General features: G+C 40.6%; 1 protein-coding gene across 4 annotated transcripts; it reads left to right on the forward strand.

Annotated features, from left to right (window-relative positions):
* The first annotated feature begins 3 nt into the window (after positions 1-3).
* Positions 4-9,647, forward strand: PDCD6 (programmed cell death 6). 4 transcript variants are annotated; one of them, XM_064431281.1, is made up of 6 exons: positions 4-155; positions 3,024-3,085; positions 6,233-6,277; positions 7,260-7,412; positions 8,095-8,204; positions 9,092-9,647. In XM_064431281.1, exons 1-6 carry the CDS (start codon positions 73-75, stop codon positions 9,188-9,190), a joined length of 552 nt encoding a protein of 183 aa, XP_064287351.1. In that variant the 5' UTR covers positions 4-72; the 3' UTR covers positions 9,191-9,647. The 4 variants fall into 4 exon arrangements, with proteins under 4 accessions (XP_064287351.1, XP_064287343.1, XP_064287361.1 ...); XM_064431273.1 differs by having other exon boundaries at positions 5-155; positions 7,260-7,418; XM_064431291.1 differs by lacking the exon at positions 4-155 and adding an exon at positions 338-458 and having other exon boundaries at positions 7,260-7,418.
* The last annotated feature ends 2,273 nt before the right edge of the window (positions 9,648-11,920 follow it).

The following is an 11,920-nucleotide window of genomic DNA, read 5'->3' on the forward strand; positions in this document are numbered from 1 at the left end:
GCGCCCCCGCCCGGCCGTGACGTCACGGGCGCGCTGCGTCAGGGGCGGGCGGTGTCGGCGGCGCGCGGGGCCATGGCGGCGGGGTACCAGCAGCGGCCCGGCGGCGGCGGCGCCCCCCTGCCCGACCCCTCCTTCCTGTGGAACGTCTTCCAGAGGTGAGCCCCGCCGCCGCGGGCCCCGCGGGCACGGGGAGGGGCCGGAAGCGGGTCGGCTGCTGCGGCAGTCCGGCCACCGGGCCGCCCGGGTTTGCCCGGCAGCGCTGTCAGCATCGCGGTGGTTCCCCCGTGGGAGGAGGATCTGTGAGGAAGGGCTGGGCAGGAGTAAAGGTCCTGTGTTCTATAACGAGAGTAAAGGGGATCGCTGGGAGCGAGACGGTAACCTTGAAAGTGCTGAAGTAATTTTTAACCTGAGGTTGCGGAAAGGATAGTTGAGTGTGGAGGAGCAGTGTAGCAGCACAGGTAAGGCTTGTGAAAAGGAATTTGATAAATGTTCATGGGAGTCTTTAAAGCTGCCAGCGAGAAGACATAGCTGCACCAGGGGACGCTTAGGATGGATATCGGGAAGAATTTCTTCTCAGCAAGGGTGATTGGACATTGGAGTGGGCTGCCACTTTGGGAGGTGGTGGAGTCACTGTTCCTGGAAGTGTTTAAGGAAAGACAGGACGCGGCACTCAGTGCCATGGTCTAGTTGATACGGTGGTGTCGGGTCATAGGTTGGCCTTGATGACCTCAGAGGTGTTTTCCAACCTAAAGGAATCTGTGAAGTGTTCTCTTGAATTCTCCTGGATCAGAGGGACCTGCAAGGGAGTTAGCAAGCTTGTGCTAGACAATCACACTGGCAAGATCCTATCAGTAAAGAAGCCAAAGGAGATTTCCCAATTGTGTCTTGTTGAGGAAACTGGGGAGGTGCCTACGTTGGATCCATTTTTATGAGAGATGAGTCAAGACAGATCTTCTGACACAAGCAGCAGCAAGAAGAAGTTAAGCAGTAGACAAACAGTACTAAGTTTCTAAAACTGGCTGATATTTACAGAGTGACTCAGGAATTCAGCAGCTTACCTACCCAGCCTGCTGTAAAACAACTTCCTCTGAGAACTCAGCAGAGGCATGCATGAAGTCGTTTCTCTTTTGAAAGGGTCCAGAAAGAAACAGATCGACAATCTGGCTTCTGCATGAGGAAAATCAGTAAAAATATTTTAAATAATGTAGTTAGTCAGGAGAGTTGCATGGCTTTTGTTGAAAATATTCCTTCTGGCAGACTGCTGTATAAATCCTGGTCTATGTGTGGTAAGGATTGGATACGGATATGATGGCTGGAATTGGAGCAATTCATATAATCTGTATGCTTTTCAAAAATACTCCCAACACTATCAAAAGGCCCTTGAAGAAATTCAGTAAACATGGAATGAATGGAAGCATTCTTGAGTGCATGGAAAACTGACTGAAGGGTGTGTGTGTGGTCATGCACCACACTGACAGATGGAGCTCTCCTGGGATCCTTATGTAATCTCTTCAGGAGCAGCTGGGGAAAGAGAGAGGGTTTAGATTGGATGGTGGGAAGAGGTTTTACACTGTGGGCGTGGTGAGGCACTGGAACAGGCTGCCCAGGGAAGCTGTGGCTGCCCCATCCCTGCAAGTGTTTAAGGCCAGGCTGGATGGAGCTCTGAGCTATCTGGTGTAACTGAAGGTGTCCCTGCCCACAGCCGAGGATTGGAACTTGGTGATCTTTTAGGTCCCTTTGAACCCAAACCATTCTGTGGTTCTCTGACTCTGTGAAAAGAGGGTGAGTGGTCAGGTGAGGTTTGCTGATTCCTGCAGTAACTGAGGCCTGTGAATGTTTGCAGGAGCACCTTACCTTCCTGAATGACTGGGCTGTATCAGCCTGTCATGGCCAGATCATGATCCCTGTATGACAGGTGGTCCCCATATGTCATACATACATCTTCTTCCAGAGTAGAAACCAAATGTCCATGAGAAAAACCCATTTTAATTTTGCATAATTTTATTTATAAAAGGAATGTGCTGACTGATGATGCTCAGGAGCAAGATAAGTAGGTCATAATGCATTTTCATGAAAATATTATCTTAGCACTTGGTAGCAGCTCATAAAAGGCAAAAAACGTTCACAATACTAAGAAGAGAAACAGAGATTATAAAGGGGAATATCTATTTGTAATTGAAATCTTTGCAATTTACGCTTGCAATTTTAGTGTTGCATGCAGGTTACATAATTCTTGGACATGGGGAAGGAAGCAATAGAATGAACTGAAAGTGTTTAGAAGAAGACAGCAAGAACTAAAGGAAAGGAAAATCAGCTTCTGTGAACAGGGATCAGCTGAGCAGGACTCTGGTTGGGGTAGTAAATGAGGGAAAATGAAACTGTCAGTCCAAGAGGAACATCCTTGTATGAAATGGAGGGAAGTCCCCACCAGATACCCTTATAAAGAAGGCATGATCATTCTTTATTTGGGCAGAAATTACTTAATTTATTAATTTTGCCGTAGAACTTTCAACATCATTAAGACAATGGACTGTGACGGCTCAGTGGAAGCTGGAACCTGCCTGTGCTTTTGCCTCTTTGAACCCCTTTGCAGGGCCCTGCAATCGATTAAGTCTTTCAGTACTTTGGTCACATTAGTGACTTATTCTCCATTGTCAGCATGTGAGAGAGTCTGGGTGACAAACCTGTTGCTCCAGTTTGCGAAACTGATAGCTCACTACTGTGACATTAGGCATTTTGTGGATTCAACCAGCATGTGTGCTCTGCAGTTCTCTTAAACACAAATAAATGAAAATACTTCCTTGTGGAGTGCATGCCCAAACTGTTTCATTGTCAGTGTTTCTGTGTGTCTCTTTACTCATAAGTCTTGCAGTTTTCTTTGGAACTTTTATCATGTTCCAGAGACTTTTTAGGAAAATAATAATCTCATCTGGTGAGTAAGAAGCAGAATGTTGAAGTCTTCAGTAAGTGGAACCTGTTAATTTCAGCCATTTAAATTGGTTTTGTTTTGGTTTTTTTTCCAGAGTTGACAAAGACAGAAGTGGAATAATATCTGATAATGAACTTCAGCAGGCATTATCCAATGGTAAGTCTGTAAATTAGCAGTGAGTATTTAATTGTAAACTTCATGATAAGTTTGTTGTGAGAGTGGTTACATGATGCCGTGATTCTCTGTATGGAAGGGAGTGGGAAGTGTTCCTACCACTCACTAATTACTATTTAATCTACAGCAAAAGGCTGGAAAGGGAAAAAAATTAACAATCCTTGTAATTTTTTGTTTGTTTTAAACTGAGTGTCTATTTTAAGTAAACATTACTGGTCTGTATTTTGAGGAATGAGAGCATGCACATCCCTTTTTTTCCCAGCTCTGCTTCCTAGAAATCATAACCAGTGAGTCATATATTCCTTGCTCATCACTGCTGAGCCTTTGGTTTTTTTTAACAGAATCAGTGTATAACCTGGGCAAAGCTGTTTACAACCAGCCTTTTCACTGCACATAATTTATTTTTCATACAGTATGGTGCAGGAAATAAAGTATGTTTGGGGTTTTTCCTCACAGAGTGGAAAGATGCACTCTAGATCTAGTATTAAAACTTCCTAGTAGTCATTTCCTTGTTGTAATACTCAAAGAAACTAGGGTATTGTCAAATTACTCATGGAAACAAAAAATTAAACATTTCTCCAGTAGCCTATTTTTACTTTCCTCCCATGACTCAGGGTGGGTAGGGCTGTACTCTGTGGGGTTTTTTTTTTCTGTTTGGAAATCTGAAAAAGGGCATATTCAGGCTGTTTGTCCACCTTTGCGCCCACACCAAACTCCCCTTCTCCCAAAGTTTATTCCTTTATCCCTCCTGTGCTTTGTGACCAAGAAGGGCTTAAACTGATGTTGTGAGCTGCAGCACACGCTGGCTGAAGGGCCCATTTTTGTCAGTAATTGCCTGACTTGAAATAAATTTATAAGGTTCTATTCAGTAAACGTGCAGTCTTGTAACTGAACTGGATATACTAGAATATTTGTTTAATGATGTATCTGATAAATTAAAAGCAATGTGTTGTGGCTGCCAGAACTGATCCATAATTAAAATTTTGAATAAAATCTTTAGCAAAAACTAAGTTAAATTAAGTCACCATTTTAACTTAGATTACAATGCTGTTTAGAGCTGTGAGAAACTGTCATTTTAAGTTTTACCTTATTTTATGTTTTAAATATTTTCTCATATGAACCTGCCATTTTTAATTTTGTATATTTTAAATATCTCCTCATATGATTGAAGGGTAATAGACAGTGATGACTTTTTTCCTTATTTACAGTGTAGAGTAGCAGTTTCAGTGTTTTGCATTTATGAAGAATGCCTACCAAGTGTTAGACAAAATATTTACAGAACTGTAAGCTTCCTCCATTCCAAGAGATTCTAGATCTTGTACACCAGTCACTAACGATTCACTGTATTATTTTCAAAATATATCCTCTAGTGGTTTGTGTATGACTGTCTTGCAATTTAACAGGGGCTAAAATAATGTCATGTGTTTATTTCTAAAACGCTAAAAAATCCTGCATTGTGCTCATTGACATTTGAAGTTCAGTGTGGTTTTGACAATTTGATATTTTCAACCTGTGAAGTTTATGCAGATAACAGTGTGCTTACGTGGGAGGGGCTGATCATCACTTTGTCTAACTGTCTGCACAATAAAATCCTTTGCTTCTTTCTTGTTTTCTTCTGTGCTGCTGTGGGAAGTTAATACTAGAGTCAGGAGGGGAGAGACAGGGACAGTCTTCACTGTTTATTGGAATAGGAAGAAATCAGTACAGTTCTTCACCTCTGGAGTTGCTCAGATTTCATTCTGTGGTGGCTATATGAATCACTTGCATGTTTCAAGATGAAAAAATTTAATTTTCAGACTTTATTTTTACTTTTTCCTCTTACTCTGTTCAGTGTTAAATCCTGGCACCTTATTAATTCCATTATTTCTTATTTTTTTGAGGAGACACACAGCTCTAAGGTCTCTGTCTAAAATACTTCAGCATTTTCAGAGCAAATTTTCCTTTTCTCTGCTTATATTTCTTTGTGTGCAAACAGTCGCAGGGCCTGCCTGCAGTGCAGGGCTCTCCCTGCAGAGTTACACCGCTGCCCGTGGCCCAGCAGAGCCAAGTGGCGGATCCCAGCTCGGCCCTTGTGCTGGGATTTGCGCTCAGCTGACACATCCTGGGAGCGCCTCTGCGCTGCCCTCGGCTCACCGACTCCCTCGTGGTATCGCACATTCCTGGGGCTCCTGCAGGCAACCACAGCCAGCTAATTATGTGCTGCTTCGGGCTCCTGGTTCCTTCACAGGCTCTGGAGAATCCATGGTGAAATTCTTGATGAGGCACAGGATTCTTTTGTTTAAAGCTTAATGCTTCCTAGCGCTTGGGAATGCTCTCAACCAAGGGAAAACAGTTTCATAATGACGAGCCTCTAAATACTCAGAGAATTACAGAGCTCCTCTCCAGATGGTTACTGCTCAGATCCTTTCAAAGCAGCAACATTTCTTAGTCTAAAAATACTAATTCAAAGTAACCTTAATTGTTTTGGCAGTGGAGGTGGGATGTGCACTAAACTACTCTAAAGTGGAATGCATGGTTATGCCATGTTGGGAGCTCTTTCTGTCAGAAACCAAATGCCCTAGAGTAGTCCTGTAAAAAGGAAATGAGCAGATTGGGTTTTACTGAGGAACAGATATGAGGCCTTGATTGAGTTGCAATTTAGAACATTTCTGCTCCTCTCAGTAGAAAACAGGTACTTCAATTTAGATCTTGCTTTTTATCCAATACTTCCTGACAGCCTGGGATAAAAAAGTCCTTCTTAGATCTTCCAAGGATTGTTAGTTTTGTTGGGGTTTTTTTTTTGGCTTTTTTTTTGTTTGTTTGTTTGTTGTTTTGTTGTTGTTGTTGTTGCGGCCTTAAAATGCTGGGTTTTGTGTGGTATTTGGAAAGAAAATACTACACTTCAGATCTTACTGGTCTGAAGTCATCTCTGAATGGTGAGATTTTCTTACTCTCAAGCAGCCTTATTTTTTTAATATGCCAGCTCCATGTCACATAGCTCTGAATTCACTGTTCTTAACTGAGTTGTTTGGTTGGTTTTTACATTTTTTTTAAACCTTGAGGAATTCTTAATCCTCAACTAAGTAATTCTTTCCGTTTCAGATATGTGGATTCCATTTATTCTCAACTAAGTAATTCTTTCTATTTCAGGCACGTGGACTCCATTTAATCCAGCAACAGTCAGGTCAATTCTTGGTGAGTGTAGTTGTGTGATGTGTCCTAAGATACTGGTTTGTGATCTGTTCAGCTGATTGATTGAGAATGCTCTCAATTGCTACACTGTTTTGGTTTTTTTTCCTCAGACTGCCCAGCAGTAGTAAGTTAAATTATTTTCCCTTTTAATTATTAGTGGCATGCCCTTTGCATACACACATGTGCACTTGTCAAAGTAGCCTGAGAAAGTGTTACTGCCAATTGATTAGATAATAAATGTAATTTATATATGAGGAGATTGTTATCTTAAATTTTCTAAAAAGATATTATGTAAGTTGTCTTGGGAAGTAGTCTTTCCTATCTTGAACTTAAGCCCATGTTTTACTCCAAAAAAACCAAACAGAAGCTTTACAATGCTTGAATTCTGTTAGTGTCTAAATTGCCAGTAATGTGGAAAGTGATGGTGATAGAACAGAAGGATGAAGATTCAAGCACAATAAATCAAATCTTTTCTATCACACAGTTCATAAATCCAAGGAGTACATTTTTTGCTTTGTTTTCAATAAGTGTTCAGTAGCAGTCTGAGTTCCATTGCTGGGTGACATTTAAAGATAACAGTATCAGTAAATCAAATGCAGATGAATATCCCAGCACTCTTGGAAATTATATGACTTTTTAACGTGTCCTTAGAAAAGAACAGGCCACCCCTCTGACCATTTTGATTTATTACTGGATGATCAATCAAGCCCTCAGTATTTTTTAACTGAAAATGAAAACCTAGGAAAAATAAACATTCTGTGATTTATTCTGGTATTTTTATCTTGCTTTATTGGTTTTTCCTACAGTGGATGACTGCTTGCTTTTCCTTGGCAGGACTTTCCAAATTACCACTTGCATTTTAGCAGTTTCTTTTTTCTCTTCAGTACCTCCCACAGAGCACTCTTGCTATCTACTTAAAGCCCTGGCAGATCTTGTTGAGTTGTATGACTAAGGTTTTATATGCATTTCTTACTTTTTATTTCAGGCATGTTTGACAGAGAAAACAAAGGGGGTGTGAACTTCAATGAATTCACAGGAGTCTGGAAATACATCACAGACTGGCAGAATGTCTTTCGAACGTATGACAGAGACAATTCTGGAATGATTGACAAAAATGAGCTAAAGCAAGCACTAACAGGTTTTGGTAATTCATTAGTAATTACAGTTTTTGTGACTGGGTTATGCCATAGAATGAGCTGCTTACTGGTACTGTTGCAGAGCTGTACTGCTCTGACAAATGTGACTAAAAATGAGGCAGGTGAAGGGCAGCTTTCCTCTTAGGTATAAGGTACCTTTTAATGATGTCCATGCCAGAGGCACATGTTTTTTTAAAGCTCTTTTCTTAAATAGAGAAAAAGGAAAACATTCAACACATATCCTGACACATCCAGTTCCAGTATCCTCTTTGACAAGCTCTGAGAGGGTTACCAATGTATCAGGAAAAGTCTGAACTAACAGGGTACTTGATAGAACTTGCCACATTTTAAAACAAGGCCAGCTGTCCATGCTGTGAGAGCATTCTGATGCCTAAGGAACTTTCATTCCAGTCACTTCACCTGTAAAGACTTGAACTGCAGCCCTAAACCATTTCCTCAATCAGTCACCTTAATCTGTAATTATATTTACTGTGACTGTATATAATTATTATTGAGCATGGGTTTTATTGCATGCATTTTAGTTTAACAGAGATATTTACCAAAAAAATCATTGTAACTCCTTACTGTTTTGTGGTTTTGTTACACATGCCTGCTAAACAACCTTGTTCTTTTTATAGAAGGACTGCAGTAATTGAAACCTTCTAAAGTATTTCTTTTTCCAAGGTTACCGACTGTCTGATCAATTCTATGATATCCTTATTCGGAAATTTGACAGACAAGGAAAAGGACAAGTTGCCTTTGATGATTTTATTCAGTGCTGTGTTGTTCTACAGGTAAGAAAGGAGAGGTACTTTGATGTCAATTGAAAAAAAAATACCTTAAGCTTTTCTGGTTCTCACTTTATCAGTGGATCTAGAACTTGCTCTTATTTATAGTAAGCCATTTGAACTAAGTATATGCTAAGTGCTGGAAACATCTTTGTGTATTGGTCTTCATTAGTAATTCCTTTGCGTCACAAGTAAATTTGATAAAATGGGTGAGGGACAAAAAAGTGTAAAATAGTATCAGTGTTTGACACTGTCTGTTAGTTTAATACAGACCTCAGAGCTGATCTTGCAAGGGTCATGGTAAAAATACACAAAAAACCTTCCAGTCTTTCAGTAACACAGAGAGTGAGAAAAAGAGAGAGAACATGGAGGGAAAGCAGTTCCCTGTAAAAGTCGCATCCCTGTTATTTAGACACATCAGTCACCTTTGCATTCCTTTGTAATACAAGGCAATTACAGTTAATTGTAGACTTGAACTCTGCTAAAAAGGGCTTTCAAATGGAGTACCACTCAGCTGATGTTAATGAAACCCTGCTGGCAGTTGTTCTGTTCCTTTGTCTCTACTGCCTGTCATCTCTGAGATTATACAGAGACACCTCAGATAGCAATGGCACATGAAGCATATTTGCCTGGAAGGTGAGATATGCACAAGGTATGCATTGACTCAAATATTGCATTGGTTTTCCCCCTGCTTTAAAGCCAGTTATAAAAAGCTGTGTGGTTTATATAGAAGGTAGCCTTAGGTATTGCATTATATAAGGCTGTAAAATGTTTACAGAAGGGATGAACAGAAAGGGTTCATAAAGCTGTAGAAGCCCCAGTGGCAAGGGGAGTATGTAGCAGTCTGAACCTTCCCCTAGAATAAAAATGTCTTTTTTTTCTCTCCTCCTCAGAGGCTGACTGATGTGTTTCGACGATACGACACTGACCAGGATGGCTGGATTCAGGTGTCCTATGAGCAGTATCTGTCCATGGTCTTCAGCATCGTATGACACCGATAACCAGGAATTGCACACTGGCATTGCACAGACTGGAGTTGCCAAATCATCCTCTACTGAATAAGATTATGTATTATAATGGATGTAACATCACATTCTTAAATTTTGTATGTTGGTAATCATTGTCAGAATCTGTACTTGAGTTGGTTTTATTTTGTATTATTGTATGATATGACCATCTCTGCTTACTGTAGTACAGAAAGCACAGAATCTAGATTTAACCAGTACAATGTTGAACTCTTACACATATCCTTACCTCTTATGCATATCCTGCATGGGAAAAATGACTCTTTAGAAATGCCAAATTAAAATTATGCTTGTTAGTTTATATCAGTTGAAAGCCAGAAGTTGCACAACATGTTTTGCATGTGCCTTACTTTTATAAGAATTTAATGTATTAATTTTTAAATACAGAATTTAAAATTAAGTAAAAATACCAGGTCAACTTTTAGTCTGTTTCACTTTTGTACAGCTTTAAGGGTATGGTATTTTATTTCTGTATTCTCATTTTCTATGATTCAGGGATCTCTCCACTTCGATGGCCTTTTTTATTTTATTTTCTAGCTGCCTCCTTCTTTCAGGGTATCCTTAGGATGCATTCAAATACAACTTCTTCTCACCTGTGAAGAAAGTCATACGGCAACTCCCTTGATAAGTTCCCCACAAAAATGAACTCTGACTCTGAATATGCTCCTTTTGCTTAGTTGTTTCATTTGACATCAGAAGTCTTCCTTTTTGTGCTGAAGCACTTATTTGAAGTGGCCTTGAATTGACAGTCAGACATTCTTGTAACTTTACCCTACATTTCACCATTTACAGCTAATGAGAGTGGAAAAACTCAAGCAAGACAAGTAATGACTGATTCCTGTCATACACCATCTCTTGCAGTAACTCTGAAGAATCAACTTGGAGGAAGCAAAGACAATCTGAGTTACAATGTTACTTCCAGGTCACCCTGAGACTGGCTCACATGGTCAGAGAATGGTACAAATAACACCAAGGTCACACGTTCAATCTCTGTATGGTCCATTCACTGAACAGCTGGACTTAGTGATCCTTGTGGACTCTTTCCACTCAGATGATTCTGATTCTGTGTCTCACCCAGAGTAGAGTATCTGGTGTCAGGATGAAGGCAGCAAAGTGGCAACCGTGCAACTGTTTAAAAACATCTGTCACACAAAGAAGCTGCTACTATTTGTCAAGTGTAGTCAGACCTTTTGACAGCTCAGCAACACTGAACACTTCTGGTGTCAAGTATGTGGGGGAAAACCCATGGCCCCTAGAGCATAAGCACACTCAAACAAGGAGATCTCCCAGAGCACTCTGGGGGTCCTCACCCAAAAGGCAAGGAAGTGGTTTTGGGTGAGAAGGAAGATCAAGAATAATGACCAGTGTCAGAAACCACCTCCTCCAACAGCTGTGAAAGGTACATTGAGGAAAACAAGGGAAAAAGACTTCCACCAGTTAACCCTTTGAACCTTCCTTGGAAGGCTGAGATAGTAACTATATATGCTCTCTCCAGAAACAAAACAGAAGAGAATTCTTTCGAGAACTTCTGGGCTCAAAAGAGCTTCCCTGTTTCTTTCCACTAAGAAATCTGTCCCTTTTGATCATACATCCACTTAAAATCCAGTAATTCTGGGAAGCATTTTGAGGAGTGAGTAAGGTACAAACTAAAAAGCTGGAATCTGAGAAACTTGCCAAGTTGTCTCCCCTGAAAGATGTCTCCATGTCCAGCTGCCCTTGTTGTATTTCACTGCCCTTGGTGCAGAACAGCTGACTCCAGCACTTCCTAAAGGATACAGAGAATCATCAAGGTGGCTATGGATTGGAACAGCTCTTGTCCCACTGGGAAACAGTGTGTGAAAACAGGTGTGAAAGCAGGTACACCAAGATCAAGAAACTGACTAAAAGTAGACCATTTATCCCCAGTCCAAGACATGTTCCAGTCTGGGTTTTTGTCACTGGCTTTTTAAAGAAACTGGAAATTTGCTCCAAGGGCTCAGGTGCATTCAGAGAACTACTGCCTCCATGCCAAGGCCTGTGATGTAGCTGCAGTGGTGCTGATGGCTGCCAGGCATCTGGTGCTGCTCTGCAGGCTGTCAGGACTACTTTGTGAGGTGGTTTCTTAAAGAAGGACTGGAGTCTAGACAGAGTTCTGCTCCAATTCTGTACTACATAGGAGCTAGATATTGTAAAGGGTTTTCTTGGAAGTAAGAAGTACTCAGCACTACAGTTGAGGAAAGCTTTAGTAAATCAGTGCTGTCTTACTACTCCAACTCCATTTCCAAATGCAAGAACTGTTTCCCCAATGCAGGACTCTGCACAACAACAAAGGAAAGAAAAATTACAGAACATGTAGGTGGAAATAGCATCTAATTTGGGTGGAGCTCATCCAGCTACTGTATGTCACTGGGGTATACAGTGATGGTAGTAAAATCCAAAAGGAGTGAGAAATGGGGAAAAGAGTTCTCTGCAACAACCTCAAATGAAACTTTGAATTAACTTGAATTGACAGAATTGCAGCAGTAATATTTTCTAGCAACATTTTTTTCTACAGTTTCAGAATTTTAGTTGCACTACACTTTCTGTGGAAAAAAAAAAAAAACTATGCTAGTAACCTTTGTGTAAATAACTTCTGGTAATTTTTAAATGTAGATATAATAACTAATCAATCCTACAGACTTGTAAATCTAAACTCTGGCAGACACCTGTGGCAGAAAA

The sequence above is a fragment of the Passer domesticus genome, chromosome 1 (assembly GCF_036417665.1).
Source record: "Passer domesticus isolate bPasDom1 chromosome 1, bPasDom1.hap1, whole genome shotgun sequence".
NCBI classification, from domain to species: Eukaryota; Metazoa; Chordata; class Aves; order Passeriformes; family Passeridae; genus Passer; species Passer domesticus.

Excerpts from the sequence above, each read along its gene's own strand:
- PDCD6 (XM_064431273.1), top strand. The coding sequence starts at position 73 with ATGGCGGCGGGGTACCAGCAGCGGCCCGGCGGCGGCGGCGCCCCCCTG. Across the intron at positions 156-3,023 it reads CTGTGGAACGTCTTCCAGAG|AGTTGACAAAGACAGAAGTG; the intron begins GTGAGCCCCGCC and ends TTTTTTTTCCAG. Across the intron at positions 8,205-9,091 it reads AGTGCTGTGTTGTTCTACAG|AGGCTGACTGATGTGTTTCG; the intron begins GTAAGAAAGGAG and ends TCTCCTCCTCAG.